Below are 17,016 nucleotides of genomic sequence, written 5' to 3'. Positions count from 1 at the left end.
AATGGAGCTCTCTTTCATTAGTCGTCTCCGGTCATTGACAATCAAATTGTATTTCCAAATTTAAAAAAAAACTCTGCATGAACAGGGACCCCAAATAGACTTTGAAAAAGAATTTGCAAATTTCAGGTGCATTAATTTTAATGCTAGCAGCGACTTAATTATTTCAACTTGTTGACTGGGATTTTCTTCAATTTGTTTTTGCAGAATATCTTTAAAAGCAAGGTACCCAACAATATTAGACTGCTTCAACATTTTAAAGTCAGACAATGTTTGTACTTTTTCACTCAGTGACAAAACATTTGTATAGTTGATTGAATTACATTAGTTGAATGAAAAAAAATCATTCAAAAGTCCAGATAAAATGTGGGAAGGTCTCCAGATCCTAACCAATAGAAAATGAAAAATCTTCATCAGAAAGAGGTCGTAGAAAACCTAGTCTTACTATCACTGATCGTTGATTGTGGAGGTTTAATTGATAGACCGTACATACCTGGTACATACTTTTGAAGCCATTTCCGGACTGCAGGGTCGTCTAACATCTCCAGCGGGATGTTGGCTTTGAGTAGCATCTCTGTTGTTTCGTGAATAAATTCTATTTTTTCACTCTTAGCTTTCTTTTGCATATCTAATGAGAGTTCTATTGTTGCCTGCCGTTTCACTGTTGGAGTGCTAAATTTACGTTCTGAATATTCCTTATTTTTAAAACAATGTTTTGAGACAGTATCCTTCTCCCACTCTATACAAACATTACAAAATTTACACATTAAAATATTGCTTTCCGAAACTTATAAACCTTCACTTGCAAACTGTTTAGCTCTGCTGTGCACCGCAACACTTGTCAAGCGACCCATCTTCGCTACTGTCTGTGATCACTTTGTTAATTTTACCTGACCATGAAGCTGAAACACACCAGTCAATTGTGCTGCTTGTAGACGTCATTAGGGATTCCAGGATTGCACAATGCTGTGATGAGACAGGGCGGGGTAGGATTACCAGCCACCACAAGAACAACATTCCAAACATTTCGTTTGGCAAGAAACCTGGAATGATCGATTATGGGAGTTTTTTGTATGGGAATGCTCCTGCATACGTCACAATCAAACTCAACACCATACAATTTTGGGCGATCCGCATCTGTTTGGGTGCTATGAGATCCACACCCACAAATGCTCTTTTAATAGAAGCTGGAGAATTGTCTTTGCAAATGCGCCGAGAAATGATACGCAAAACAGTTCTATTACAACGTTCGGCTATTTCACAGCATCCCATTCTTGTTGCACTTCAACGATTGACTGTTATCGAGGAGAGACGTGCGACGCTCACGATACAAGCCACAGCTTCTGTTATGCTGCTCCAACGAACTGAAAAATATTTTCTCACTAACTCTCAAAACATGAACCATGCCCGGATTTGAAGCCAGCTTTCAGTGTTCTTCACATCGACTACCGATATACTATCTACGTAGATATCTCACCACAGAAGCTCATAAACAGAACTACATTTCAGCTGTGATTCGCTCCATGTGGCCCAATAGCACTTACATCTTCACAGATGGTTCTAAATTCGAAGACTCTGTGGGATATGCATGTTACTGCCAACAAACGGGAGAATGTGGTAGCTTTAAACTGCCGCCCAAAACCTCTATTTATACAGCGGAAATTTTAGCTATATGTGCTGCACTTTGTTTTTATCAAAACAAGCAATTCGCTTCCGCTCTCATTACGGACTTCCAAAGTGTTATGACGAAATTACAAAATCTCCAGTGGAATCTCCAAACGCATGGTTACTTGTATGACATCGCGGAGCAAGCTTTTAACATCTACTCTGTAGGTTGCTCCATAGCATTTCTTTGGGTCAAAGGACATAGTGGAATTTTTGGCAATGAAACAGCTAACGTACTAGCCAAACATGGTGCATCGGAAGGGCTACTACAAGCGCTGCAGCTCCCATGGATGGATTTTATTCCCACTATTCGACGACAAATTCGTCGTAAATAGTCTACAGACTGTGAAACGTATCAATTGCAGAAAGGTAGAGCTTATGCTCTCGTACAACCCGACATCCCTCCTAAGCCATGGTATTATAAGTTTCATCGGTCACGAGGTCTGTTTCAGTAATTTGAATGCGGCTCAATCGTGGATCATTCCCTTCACATCTCCGTCGCATAGGAGTTTTGGCTTCACCACGCTGTCGATGTCAGTGTGTGCCCTTTATGATGTTTTTCGAAGCCGCTTTTTATCTGAACTATCTGATCTACAAGTGCCGTTCCTGACCAGCGCTAAATTGGTGTTGTAGGGTGAAAACAATTCAGTTCTCAATGCTGTGATGGACTCTTTGAGAACTGCGGAAATAAGAATTTGACCTTGTGCCCTTCGCATGTTGCCAGTTTTTGTGTTTTGTTTGTTCTTCCCCTCTTCTCCCAGAAGAGAGATTCAATGCAGTGTTCACTATCTTTGCCCTGACAATTTATATTTTTGTGTGTGTGCTATGAGTGTTCCTTGTACATGGAGGGTGACCAAATGTTGTTCCAACAAAGGTCAAATAAATTTATTTTAAAAAAAAAGCCTGGAGCCAACCCCTTTTCTTTGATGCCATGCCTTAAAGAGATTTTCCAGAACATTAATGATAATATATTTCTTTCCTGTTGATGAATCTTTGTTCACTCTTCCTTTCCTTTTCATACAGTTCATAATCTTGAAACAAAATGTCAAGTTCGTTATTCACTACAGATTTCGCTGTAATATTGCACTTACCGCGAAATAATTGAATTTCACATTAAAATGGCCTTATCGCTTAGAAGGCCTATGCAGTGTCTCTATGTTCGGGTGTACATTGTGAACATCTGTGTGTAGCCCTCCAAGCCGGTACTAATTCATCTTCTTCCTGGCCTTTTTGCAGGACTCGGCACTTGGTGTGGATTTAGCCTAGTTTTTTTTTGGCCAGTTGCCTTTCCTGACTCCAACCCTATGTGGATGGATTCACTATGTATGTTTCTGTGGTGGTTTGTAATGTGTTATGTGGTAGATAAGTGTAATAAGATGAATACAAACACCCAGTCCACTAGCCATAGGAATTAACCTTATGCAGTTAAACTTCCCACCCTGTTGAGGGAGCTAAATCGCAGTGTGTTTAAATAATAAATTAGGCTTGCTGTAACTAAAGAATATAGGATGCAGTACCTCTGTCGTTGTCGTCCTCCTCCAGTATATGTCTGAAGAACTAGGCCGTTTATAGTATGAAATGTCTCCTGCCCAGGTCATCTGTTATCTAGAGCACAAGAAGTTGAAGTAAGACAATGGAAGCCATTCGATACGAGTTCTAGTTTCATCAGCAAATATTATGGAGAGAGCAATTAAAGTGTGAGGAAGAATAATGTGAATGTGCTGTTGCCAATGTAGCGAATCATAACAGCAATAACTCGATACATTGAAATACTATGTGTAGCAGCCTACAGCACTGGCTACTTTGGCTTGATTCATGCGCCAACGTTGGTGTTGCCAAGTCGTTTGCAGTGAGAGACAAAGCATGGAGGTTAGTGTGCTTCAGTGCTGGCCTAATCGGAAACATATCCTACGACAGCTTGGCGAGCCCATTCACTATTCGGCAAATTTGGCTGATCTTCACTCCTATTGGCTTCTGACAGGACACTTCCATGAACAGATAAGAAGGCTATTGGTCTTGCATAAGTAAGGGCAGAAGGGATTTATTCGAAGCTTGCATCATTTGTCAAAAGCGGTCAACTGTTCTAAATTAATTAATCGAATAAAAAACCGATTGCTAAACTTACCATTTGCTGCATATGCTGGAAATGCTCTCCATTAGTCTCTGCAGAACAAGTGACAAAAAATTGATCTCATAAAAAGAGTAATCCAGGTGTCAGCTTTTTGATGCTGGACTCCAGACCTCTGAGAGGAATGAGGAAATTGAGGAATGCTTTTTCAAACACTCATAATTGCATGAAAAGTAGTTTTGAGATATGCAAGTATTTTTGTCTACACGAAAAGTTGTTTCCAGTGGCAGGATTGATAGACTGATTCAGAATTTGCAGCTTCAGGTGACTAGGAATCGTTCTCCTGCTCTAAAGAAATGATTACACTGTCAGTAACTTCAGGCCTGCTTCCTTCCTCTCAATATTCACCTAGTTCAACATGCTTACAATATTCTTCCCAGTCTGCTCTAGTAACCAAAGATATTATCTTGAGTGTGATTTCTTACAGCTTACTAAGTCTTTAGTTACGTTGCTCTCTCTTATCACTTGTTAATTTTTAGCCCATCTGTTAGGTTTAGTTACACTTGAAGAGTGACAACTGAACAACAGTGTGACCCAAACTCAGAGCTCAACATCCAAGCAGTGTTCAACAGAAAATGATGAAATAAAATCATGATGTGAGGACTGTATTAAAGATACCTTAAGGAGAGACTTGTATTTAAAGTTGGATTCTTTCATTCTTGTTGCTATACATTTATAAAACTGCAGTGTAAATTCAGAGAATTCATCCTTGTTCCTCAAGACATCTTGAAGCCTTTAAAGTTTGTGTATCTAGTCATCTGCTTTGAGGTTTTGTAGTCCATATTCTGTTCCATGTCCATTAATAGTACTAATAAGTAACATGCTTGTTAATGTACAATCAAAGTTGCCTGTGCAGACAAAACTACTGGACAAAAGGTACACTTGTAAAAGAATTGTCGATTTAAAAATCGTGCACACCAAAGCATGGCTGGACAGGTTCTTAACTATATTACCATAGAGAGAAGATACAGGAGCAAAGTTTGTGTATCATCACATGATACGAATATGGATCATTGTTCAGACAGAAATTGCTAGATGGTTAGGAAACATTTTGTATAGATTGTTGTTCACAACTAGATGGTAGTTTGGGATGCATCTTACACCTGAATTATGAACACACATTAAAATACAGATCAGTGCAGAAGTCTTTGATGTACTATTAAACTAGCCATTTGGAGACTACCACAGACAGTTCTCCAGAGGATAATCTTGCTTATCAATTTATACTTACTTGAAATTTCAGAAGTTGGATTTTCTTGCATACTTATTCAGTAAATTTCTTCCAAATAAAATATGTGAGGAGTGATAGAGAGTTTCTGTAACGAGTACGTTGATAAAAATATAACTGTTAAATGTTACTGGAAATTATTTGCTCTTAATTGACTTACCAATCTGTGGAATTAAATACTTCGTACACTTGATTTTTTCTTTCTATATCTGGATATGCCAGATTTCAAGGTATTTCAAATACATATAGGTTTAATTTTAGATAACATTTCTGTTAAATAATTTTCTTTTTCTTTTTTTCAGGTGTTAGGTTACTTGCGAGTAAATTGGTTGAGCAGTGGTTGAAGATAGTAAAAGGAGGAAATGTAATTCAGTCTGTCAGTTTAACTGAAACTGTGAAAGGTGGAAGTACTGTACCCTCTTCAAATGTGTGTGATGATGTCGAAGGACAGAGTATTGTGACAGAAACAAAACCTGAAGAAGTAGTGACTACAGTGGTTGAACCAGTTGTGAAAAATGGAAGTGTGACTGTTAAGGAAGAAGAGAAAGTTCAAGAGGAAGAACATGTTCAGGATGAGGTAAAAGTGAAAGAAGTGACTGTGAGTAGTGAACTTCCCGAGAAAGTTGTGGTAGTTGAGGAAGAACGCTTGTTGCCCAAAGTACAAATAGAGGAGAGCATCGTTAGGGAAGAACCTGTTACGGAGGTTGTAAAAGTGCCTGCAGATGAACCTCGAGGAGAGGAGGTTCATACATCTGAGGACTCTGGGGAGGAAGTTCCTACTTGGAATGGCCCTGTTGGACAGTTACCTGTGTACAAGATAATGATCCGTGATGGTAAGCAAGTGTTGGCTAAAGTGTTCAGTGGGGAAAGGACTACAAAAAAATCCGGTGCTGAGCCTTCAAGCCCTCCTTTGTCAGAATCTTCCAAGCCAGTTTTAGTGAAAGCAAGCGTGTGTTCTAGTACAAGTAAGGCGAGTGATTCTTTGGTTGAGGTTGAACCTGTGAACAAAGTTAATTCTGAGGTAAAATTGGAGGAGGTTAAGGTATCGGTGAACTCTAAGTCTAAACTCGAGAAACAGGACTCTTCAGAGGGGACTAAGAGTGTAAAGGATTCTCAGAAAAAGGGAAAAGATGCTCACTCTAGTTCTAAGGCGTCTGATAAGAAATCAAAGAGTTTAGAAACGAGTAAGGATAAATCGAAAGAAAATCCAAAAGATAAAAGTAAAGACAAATCTAAAGACAAAGAGAAGGAGAAAGAAAATAACAAATCAAAAGAAAAAAAGCCAGCTATAGTTCTTGATAAAGCGCAGCTGGAAAAGGATAGGGCGACCCTGGCAAAATTAATTCCCCCTACTATTAGCAAGTTAGGCAAGATTCCGAAAGTGAAGAAAAATGAAGAAAGTGCAAAGCCATCGGAACCAAAGAATTCTGTGTTGGATATAAAGAAACCTGAGATTAAGAAACCCATTCCAGTTGTGGAAACTAAGAAAGCTTCCATATCCATAGAAGTCAGAAGAAATGATGTCCGGCCTAAAACTGTGAAGAAATTCCATTCAAAATTTCGCTCTACAGGTCTAGAGGAAGAAGTGAAGCCCCCACCCTCACGCCCAATTAAAAAATTACCTCCTCCTCCTGAAAAGAAACCAATTAAGTTTCCATCCTTGAAGCGACCATCTCCTCCCCGAGAAAATATTCTTCCAGAAAAGAAGTTGAAACCCACAATACCTGAGATTGTTCCAGAGGAGGTCAAGAAGAATGAAAAGAATGGAAGCATTAAACTTATTCCTCCTAGGCCTAAACGTAAGTGTTGGTATCATTTCAGTGGTGATGGCCTCTTTTTTTTTTTACCAAACAGTATAAATACATTGAAGCTTTTAAACTTATTTCTTTCTCTATTTTTAGAAGGCTTCATATTTCATGCATTGTATCTGTATTATTCAGTTATTATTGATGTTAGGTGTATTCAGTGAACTATCTGAAATTGGTGTGGACATTTATTCAAATTTTCATATCCCATACTTACAGCTCAAACCAACTTAATCTAGCCATGTAGATAAGGTATGATGTGGAACTCTTCTACTTTTTCTTACTACAGTGGGGAAAGTTGCATGGGTTGCATGCACTGCAAGTAAAATGTAACTAATAGTTTGAGATGAGGGTGATTGCTGTTTTCAGGGACCAAACATCGTCAGCAGCCCACAATGGATATTTTACTGAAATATGTATTTAACTACCATCAAACCGTCTTAAGAGTTGACCACTATATAGGCTTTATTATTGCATATATTTATTGTTGCCCAACCGAGCTGCTGCTGGCTGTCAGTCGACTGACAATTTCCTTTTGCCATCTGATATGGAAGTACAAAGCGTTTTGGGTGACATTGATGATGTAGCAGCCTATGCATCCAACAGTGAAAATATGAAATAAAATGTATCTAACTTTTTTAAATTTGGCCTTGTTAAACTTCATTGAAATCACAGTTGTCTGTAGTCATGACCTGGCCCACACTATGTAGAAACATCGTAGAGGGAGGTGGTCGCTGTCCTTTAAGTAGACACAACTGCGGATAAAAACAAGACCTATTACCGAGCTCGATAGCTGCATTCGCTTAAGTGCAGCCAGTATCCAGTATTTGGGAGATGGTGGGTTCGAGCCCCACTGTTGGCAGCCCTGAAGATGGTTTTCCGTGATTTCCCATTTTCACACCAGGCAAATGCCGGGGCTGTACCTTAAGGCCACGGCCGCTTCCTTCCACTTCCTAGGCCTTTCCTATCCCATCATCGCCATAAGATATATCTGTGTCGGTGCGACGTAAAGCAAATAGCAACACCAAAATCAAGACCCTACTTCTATTTAACAATAACGAATGATTGTTGACGTACATCACTGTGAACATAATCTTCTAAACTTTTTAAGAAGTCCGTCAACAATAAACACATTTGTCCAAGAATTATTTCCCAGCAAATGTTTCTGAATACATTCACATTGTTGTAGAGAATTAAAAGTTTATATGGTACATTCTTCATTTTGAAAGCATTTCTATAGATTATCAAGTTAGAAGATGTATATTTTATAGTAAAAATCTTATTCGATAGGCAGCCACAGTTCACATGCACTTGCACGCTAAAATCACTTTTTAAATTTGCATAAAATTGGGTTATGGAAACGCGTCTTTCTGTCTTTATCGATATATTTTCCAATAAAGCTCAAGAAACTGCCTTGAAAAAGTTTCGTGTATACTACTAATTTGTCAAAATCAGTCTATGCACAGGATTTTACGAATCCATTGCCTGCGAAGATCAGGATCCATAGGTAATCGAAAAAATGTAAGGGCCCTAATTTTAATGCCATCGTAGTTGCTTACGCACCCTGGCACTGTACATACATTGGGCACGATTATAAAATGTTTACATCACCATAGACTCCGTAATAATGGAAATATTGGTACAAATACACAAGCATGAACTGTGCCTTACATACAGTCATACACTAGTCAGCTGAATGGACAAGCAGTGGTTTTGCCACATTTTGCAGAACCTGCCCATGACTAGAGATTGCTGTGCTGAAATACCAAAACATGTACATTTGTATCTCCAGAATGTTGTCTTAATATGTTATAATAAACATATTTCCTTACTATCCAGAAATAATTAGGTAAAATATTATTCCAGTACAAAGTTGACCGCGTGTATGACAACGCAGCGTGCAGTGTTTTTGGCACAAAATGTTTCTAGCAGGCATTTGTTGAAAAAATTAGTGTGATGCCAAACACTTTCAAAACATTTGTAGTTTTCAAAAATTCATACACGATGTTACTTCTGTTATTGTATTCAGGTTACTGCAGAGTTATTATTTGGGGTGTAAAATTCTCTAGTCAGTGATACATCATGAGTCAGAATTTGCATTCAGAAGTCTGTATGAAGCAAATTAAGAAGTTTTCAGATATTGTCTCCTCATAACTTTGTCGCTAGGGACTGTGGGGGCAGTCACTGTGGTCCCATCATCGTGGTACCCCAGATTAGGTATCAAGTTGATATTTAGATGGTCTTTAATGTATTTTTGTAAGGTAATTGATAGTCCTAGTAAATTCCTGAATAAATAGAGCCTCATCATATTTCAGTGTGTGTAAAAGATCTTTGATGTTATACAAGTTTCAATATTTAATCAAATTTCCCCACCTCAGATAACGTAAGAAACATGAATAATCAAATTGTTAGAGACGGACCAGCAAGTGAGTAAAACCTCATTTCCATGTACTTTAAATTAGCCGTCGACTTAATGCTGATCGTCAGGTTGAGTTGACCGGATTTTACAAAATATTTTCTTGGTCCCCAAGGTATTTCAGAACATGAAAGTTGCAGGAAACACTTCACATGCAGTGTTTTCATTCTTGATGTATTTCGTTGTCTCTGAAGTAGCATTCGGAAACGCAGTTGACTCTTAAAATGGTTTGATGGTATAATTTATGAATGTCATATTTTCTTGTTAATGCTTCCAGCTATTTACAGATACATATTTAAATATTAGTGTCATTCTTATTACTTCCAACTTGTCTGATAGGTTTTACATTCCTTGTGCAGCTGAATTTATTTTGGGATTGGAGGATTTTTATTCTTTGCTAACCCCCAACTCTTAATGCGGTTAATTTTAGAAGTAACGTGGGGAAACCCTAAGAATCCTCCTTAGGCTGCACCGTAAGTAATGTTGATTATTTATGGTAAATTGAACTTTTGATTAGTTGATTAAGGGGGATAGGTTACCTAGTAGAATAATGGACTCTGTCATGGAGGGTAAAAGAAGTAGCGGGAAAACAATGGTAAGAGTCAGTTTGTAATGTTTTAAAGATAAGGCGTGTGAAACTAAATGAGTCCACGGAGCTTGATACAAATTGAGAATTGTGGAGGAGTTCAGCAAATTCAGAAGCTTGCAGACTGAACACTGAAAGTCATAAGAGTCCATAATGAAGATACATATATCATACCTGCCAAGTATTCCGGTTTTTCCATAAAATGTACAGGTTTTGATTGTGTTTTCCGGTTGTGCGGATGAACGTTATTGTACGGATTTTGAATATCCGCTCTTGGTTTCGCTTTCTGCGGTCAAATCGGATTTGTTTTGACTCTCTCTCTCTCTCTCTATCTCTCTCTCTCTCTCTCTCTCTCTCTCTCTCTCTCTCTCTCTCTCTCTCTCTCTCTGAGAGAGAGACACACACACACACACACACACACACATTGGCAGTAGTTCTGAAGCTTTTGGAATTGAGTGACAAATTTCTAAGCGATTTAGTATTTTTTGTGGTGTTCGTAATTATAGGGTATAAACTTCATGGTTCTGATCCGTATTGAATTGTAATCACAAGAATAATTATTAAATTAAAGCTCACAAGGGGGTCCATTATGACATTAATTTAAGAATTATTATTGTTCGTAATGAGTTACTAAGAAACGATATTATCAGTCTTTTCGTGAGGCATATTTTGCTTAATTTCCTTGTTTTATACGATCACGGAAAGTGTTCCCAGTGTAAAGTGAAAACAGATGAGCACTCATCAAGATATAACTTTGTGTATTTAATTTCAGGGTTGATCATGACATATACGGTAAAACCTCGATGCATTGTTTTTCATGGGGCAGGGGAAAAATAACGACGGATGTGGGAAAACTATAAATGCGGCCAACATAAAAATAGGGCGAAAGCAAAATAATGAAATACGGGTACTGTATTGGGACATTTTTAGTTATGTAAATATATTATTATTATTATTAGTATTATTATTATTATTATTATTATTTATTATTATTATTATTATTATTATTATTATTATAAGAACAACAATAATGGCACGTGGCCTCCAGAACTGGGTGCATGTCTTTCGAGTTGTTGCATGATAGGCATATTAAAATGCGGCCCTACCTAAGATGAATTCTAATGTTTAATTCGGCACACCAGGCAGCGCCGAACCGCTGGAATTAACCAAGGAAAGTTAAAATCCTCGACCCAATCGAGACCCCTTGAACCAAAGGCCAACACGTGGTAACCATTTAGCTCGTACTGTACCAAACGGTATCAAAATATTGCAACCATGATATAGGCCTACGATGTGAAAATCAAAAAGCGTGACTTTTACGTCATTTCGTTTCACTTTTCTTGAAAACCTTTTAAGTTCAATTCTCTTATTGCAAATTAAATATATACGTGGATATAACGGGGATAACATGTATTTAGGAAATGATTCCGTTGACCCTTCATGAGCGATAGGTTAGATACCCATCATGGCGCGGCTCCGGCAGCTCATCTCAGACGATGCCATAGAGGTTAGAAATTCAACGCGGCCCGTCTCGAATGATGACACAGCGGCTTGCGCGAAGCTGCCAACTTAGGAACTAGTTACAAGTCTGGGCCATGAGAAAAGATTATTGGTCTGGCTTGGTTAGGTCCGGCTTGTAACAAGATTATCGGGAAGAGGGCAACAAAGTGGTCAACAGGCCTCTAGCATCCCACACTCTCCACAAGGTGGCACGATTAATCACCCTGTGAGTAATTAAAATGAATCTGGCGCACTGCAAGATTTTCTCTTTTTTTCAATGAAGTTGGCAGCCCTAGCCAGTCTATACCAACACAGAAAATGGTGGCAAATTTGAGTTTTACGTTGTTTACATTTTAATTCTTGTAAATAAGAGTACTTCTAGGGGTCTGTTAGTGGGTCGAGGAGAAGCGTTGGCACCATGAGGCTCATAGTGAGGTTGCGCGTGAATAACCTGCGCACAGCACTCCAGCCTACAAGATCCTCGTTCAGGACTAGCAAGTCCGAATCGCTCGTACATTCTCACAACAGGTTGCTGCTATTATATGCTACGAGTATTGAGCAGTCCCTCTTAATTAAAAAAAAATGTTGCCTGTATTTTTCTTAAGTACGATTGATCAATGCAGGAAAATTGTGACAGGGGACAAATAATTTTTCGATGATCGATGCGATGAAAAAATAGTTAGAGAAACAATGGATGCGGGGAAATTTAACATTGGCTTATCTGGAACATGTTTTGGACCGAATAAATTGAACGATGAATACGGGAAAACAACAGTTCTGGTAACGATGCATCGAGGTTCTACTGTATTTGACTTGTATTAGTATTGTTTATAATACCCGCCCCCCGTGCCGGGCTGAGTGGCTGAGACAGTTAAGGCGCTGGCCTTCTAACCCCAACTTGGCAGGTTCGATCCTGGCTCAGTCCGGTGGTATTTGAAGGTGCTCAAATACGACAGCCTCGTGTCGTTAGATTTACTGGCACGTAAAAGAACTCCTGCGGGACTAAATTCCGGCACCTCAGCGTCTCCGAAGACCCTAAGAGTAGTTAGTGGGACGTAAAGCAAATATTATTATTATTATTACTATTATTATTATTATTATTATTATTATTATTATTATTATTATTATTATTATTAATCCCCCCCGCCGTCCTTTTTCATTATGTCTCAAAACTGTTACGCATGCACGTGTTAAAAATTTTCTGCTTAAGGATCTTCCGGATTTCTCTGTTCGAAAGTTGGTAGCTATGATATGTACACACGAGTAAATATAATTAATTTTATATTCCTCTTTATTTAAGGTAGGAATTGAGGAGTTCAGTCAACATTATATTGTTATTAGAAAGATGACTGGATGGTATTCAACAAAATTTTCTTCTGTACAATGCAAGTGTATGATAGGAATTTGAAAAATATGAACTTTTCACTGAGTGCAGGAAATAGTTAGGCAGGGAACTGGCTGCTGTTAATTATTGTCAAGTTATATCTAATATCAGTAGGGTCATTACAGGTTTACACTTCAGTTTGACATGTTGCCACCCACTTGGCATACAATCCAGCTAAGATATTATGCAACTAATGTAGATTTAGGCTGGGTAGCCATGCAAGCAAATTAGTAGTTAAGCTTTATTTTAGTGAGCCTTTCTCTCGTCATTGAAAAAAAGGGGTGAGTAACAATGTCACTGGCCTTTTACCAAGGTAGCCACAGTTGGACTCTGAACCATAGGAATTGGCAAGTATTCAGTGTCTGGAGGTGGCTATGACTGTAATTAAACTACAAGCCTTTTCATAGACACAGTATGGAAGTAGAGTATTACAGATGTTATATAACAATGAGAAATAAGAGGAATGTGAGTGAAGAAATTGTAAAAATGAATCATGTTACTAATGAAGAAAATGGAGACTGGAATACTATATTGAATACTATAGAGTCAGATTGTGTAGAAAATGGTGATTGCTGGGTTGGGGGGGGGCAAAACAATGAATTGTCTGCCATTGGTTATGAAGAAGAAACATTTGATATGAAGAAGATGGAGGGAAACTGGATCAGCTTTAGAAAATGAGGAACTGGTAGGAAAGAATTACTTCATTTATGTGTACCCATCATCACCATCACCCCCATGCTGGGAAAGGTGGCTTGAGCAATGATGATGATCTATCTTTAAATGTTGCCAAAAAGCAATATATATATATATATACACACTGATTTCCCTCTCCCTGATATTAAAATAGTTCATTACCAATTTCAGATGTTCATTTATTGTTTCTCTTAGAATAATTGTAGGGCCTACATGTTTTTTGTTTAGTTTCAGGATTGGTTCTGGAATGCAGTATTATCTTTCTGATTAATGATTTCATCATTTCTTTATTTTTACATTTTCCAGTATATATGGTCATCATTTATAAAATTTCTTTAGTAATATTTGGGTGGTATATGCAAGCTACGTTTCTTTTTTTCTTTTCAGTTTTTCATATTGAATGGTTGTTTTCTTATATAGATTTTTCCTAGTTGTAAATCCAGATGTTTCAGGTCGACTATTTCCTGTGGCTTTTATTCACCTTTCTGAAACTTCCTTCTTATTCATCTTCACTGGCAATAGAATGTAATTTTTCTCAATTATGAATTTACTTGTAAGCTTATTTGATCTTGCAATATTAACTTGCATTCGTTTTTATAGGTTTTCAGCCTGCTTTTTAATAACTGGTTCTGTATAATTACATTCTTTAAATCCATTTTTTTTTTTTTCTTTTAGAAATATCCATATCCTTTTCAGAATTCACAGAAACAAGTGAAATAACTCTGTTTTAAGTCCCAGTATTAAGAATAAGTCTGTTGTATAATTTGTTTATATTTCCCTGTTGCAAGAATATTTTCCTGCTTTATGAAGTTTTTATTTTCAAATATGTTTCTCTCTTTGTCTTCCCTCACTTGTTCACTTTCCTTCCAGCTAGCTACCCTGAACTTTCAGAAGGTGAAGTAGAGCTCAACTTTTTTTTGTAATATTTCTGAAATTGTTCAGAACTTGCAAATACCAATATTATCGTCATTTTTCAAATTACACATAGAATTGCATGTTTGTATAAAAAGGAGCATGTCTTCTTCTGAGTCATGTTTTGGTAGCCTATTCAGTATGGATTAATACATTTAGTGGTTTGAATATTCTGGGTCATGTATTGAATAAGAAAAATAATCCTTCTACAAGAGAGATTGGACGTGAACATACAACCACTGTCTATGATATTTTCTGTCGAGAGTTTAGAAGGAATTAAAATTACGTCAGTTTTTACTGTCTAGTAATTTTGCGATATTTTGTAATTCAGTGTATCATAAATAAGAGGAAAAATACCGAAAAGATACTTCATATATCTATGTACAGTAGAGTCCCACTCGTCCGACCTTCGCTTATCTGACATTCCGTGTTATCCGACACCGGTAGACTTAATTTGAACTTTTGGGGGAGACTAAATTCAGGGACATCCGGTGTGGAGGGTCCACCGTGGGACAAGCCCTGGCCTGACCGCTGGCGGTAGGACCGGTATTTCTCTCAAGGACAGGTGCAGCGAGTCTTCAGCCATTGTTCATTGTAGTATTGGTTGGGTGCGGATGTTATAGTTTTCATATCCTCTGTGAGTATGGCGAGTAAACGAAAGAAAGTGATTGTTTCTGTGGAAGACAAGTTGAGTGCATTAAAGAGACTGGACAAAGGGGAAACTCTTCAAAAGTGGCTTCAGATTATGGTGTTGGGCATGTTACAGTGGGAGGCTGGGGAAAAAAAAAAAAGGAAGAAATTGAAAAGTGGTGCCCTACCAGAGCAATAAGTGATGCACTGAAAATTAGAAAAACAATTTTTAAAATGTGAGTAAGAAAAAGTGAAGCGCTTCTTTGGTTAACTCAACACTGGGAAAAGGGCCTGCCAATATCTGGCACCATTCTGCAAGAAAAGGCGGTGTATTTCCAGAAGGAGTTTAATGAAGGGGACCCTAAATTTACTGCCAGTGCGGGGTGGCTTTATCGGTGGAAGAAACGGTATGGCATTCGGCAGCTTAATATCTGTGGAGGAAAGCTGTCAGCTAAATCCGATGAAGTTGTGAAATTTCAGGAAATAGTCTTGCTGGAGGATTAACCGGTGACAGATTTTTAATTGTGATGAGACTGGGCTAAATTTCAAGATGCTGCCATCAAAAACTCTCGGAGCCCTAGCCGAGATGTCTGCACCGGGCTACAAGCGTAGTAAGGAAAGAGTTACTGTTCTTGCCTGTAGTAATGTTAGTGGGAACTTAAGAGCAAACTTGCTAATGATCGGTAAAGCAAAGAAGCCTAGGGCTTTTGAAAACATGTCTGTTAATGCTCTTCCAGTCCATTACACGAATCAGAAGGCTACCTGGATGCCTGCTGACATCTTTAAAGACTGTTTTTTTTATGCAGTTTGTTCCAGATGTAGAAAAATTTCTTGCTTCGAAAAATCTCTCTAGAAAAGCGCTTCTTCTACTAGACAACGCTCCATCACACCCAAATGAAGAGCAACTTAGAAGTGGTGACATCAAAGTCATGTTCCTCCCTACTGACGTAACGTCATTATGCCAGCCGATGGACCAAGGTGTGCTGGTAACATTGAAGAGGAAATATCGGCGGAAACTCCTTTCATCCCTGATAGAGGAAATGGACAATGGCAATGACATGATAGAAAAGTTAAAACGAATCAACATGAAAGACGTGGCATACTAGATAGCGCAGTCTTGGAAAGAAGTTGAAACAACATTAGCAAAGTCTTGGAACAAATTGTTGAGTGGGGTTGAACATCGAGAGGAGGTGGTACAAGAAGACATGGAAAATATTGTCCCCCTACTGAATTGCATTCCTGGCTGTGAGGATGCTACGACTGAAGATGTAAGTGGTGTGCACAAGATCAGCTGTTTAAACTAACTGACCCTGATATTATTGATTTTGTGAATGCTAATGGGAATGAGGATGATGATGAAGAACGAGGCATTGCAGAACAAGAGGAGAAAACGATGACTCACAGTGAAGGATTAAGTGCATTGGAAATGGCATTAACCTACGTTGAGCAACAGCCAGAAGCAAGCGCAATGGAGGTGCTGATTTTTCGTCGATCGCAGGATCTCGCAGCAAGAAAACGTGTATCAGCAGGCAAGCAGACATTGTTCACAAGTTTCTTTTCGTAAGACATTTGGAATGCTTTCGTTCAATACTGCATGTACTGTACAATTGAATTGATAATTCAATAAATAGAGTACCTTAAAACATGCCATTGTTTTAGTACTCGAGTATAACCTTCCTGTTTGTTTCAGTTCATTTTCAAAGTTGTTCTGTATTATCTGACATTTTCGGTGATCCGACATACTCCAGGTCCTGTTTAGGTCGAATAATCGGGACTCTACTGTATATATAAAAGTGAAAATCTACAGCTAGCTGACAGATTGCTGTACCTTCGATGGCCCCTAATGCAGGAAGTTCAAATTTTGTACAATGGTTGCCTGTGTTAGGTGGCCACTAAAAAAGAGTTGAAAATATTTCTTCACAAAAGAGATGAAATTGCAGTGAAAACCAAAATAATCTTCTTCCAAAACTGTTTGCAATGTAAAGTTAAAATTTCACATAATGGTTGCTCATCTGTTTCCTAATATATTTGCAATATGTTTTAATTTAATGTGTTAAGGTCTGAAAACAGAA

At 38.1% G+C, this 17,016-nt stretch overlaps 1 protein-coding gene across 7 annotated transcripts in view; it reads left to right on the top strand.

Annotated features, from left to right (window-relative positions):
* The window catches only part of LOC136871804 (serine/threonine-protein phosphatase 1 regulatory subunit 10), a 258,835-nt gene that overhangs the window by 139,077 nt on the left and 102,742 nt on the right, over nucleotides 1-17,016 (top strand). For all 7 annotated transcript variants that reach the window (XM_068227211.1, XM_067145407.2, XM_068227213.1 and 4 more), the window contains one exon: nucleotides 5,321-6,817. In XM_068227211.1, the coding sequence (XP_068083312.1) occupies nucleotides 5,321-6,817 (1,497 nt within the window). The remainder of the gene's footprint in view (nucleotides 1-5,320; nucleotides 6,818-17,016) is intronic.

Source organism: Anabrus simplex, chromosome 4, assembly GCF_040414725.1.
Source record: "Anabrus simplex isolate iqAnaSimp1 chromosome 4, ASM4041472v1, whole genome shotgun sequence".
Classification (NCBI taxonomy): domain Eukaryota; kingdom Metazoa; phylum Arthropoda; class Insecta; order Orthoptera; family Tettigoniidae; genus Anabrus; species Anabrus simplex.
This window is presented reverse-complemented; position numbering and strand designations above follow the sequence as displayed.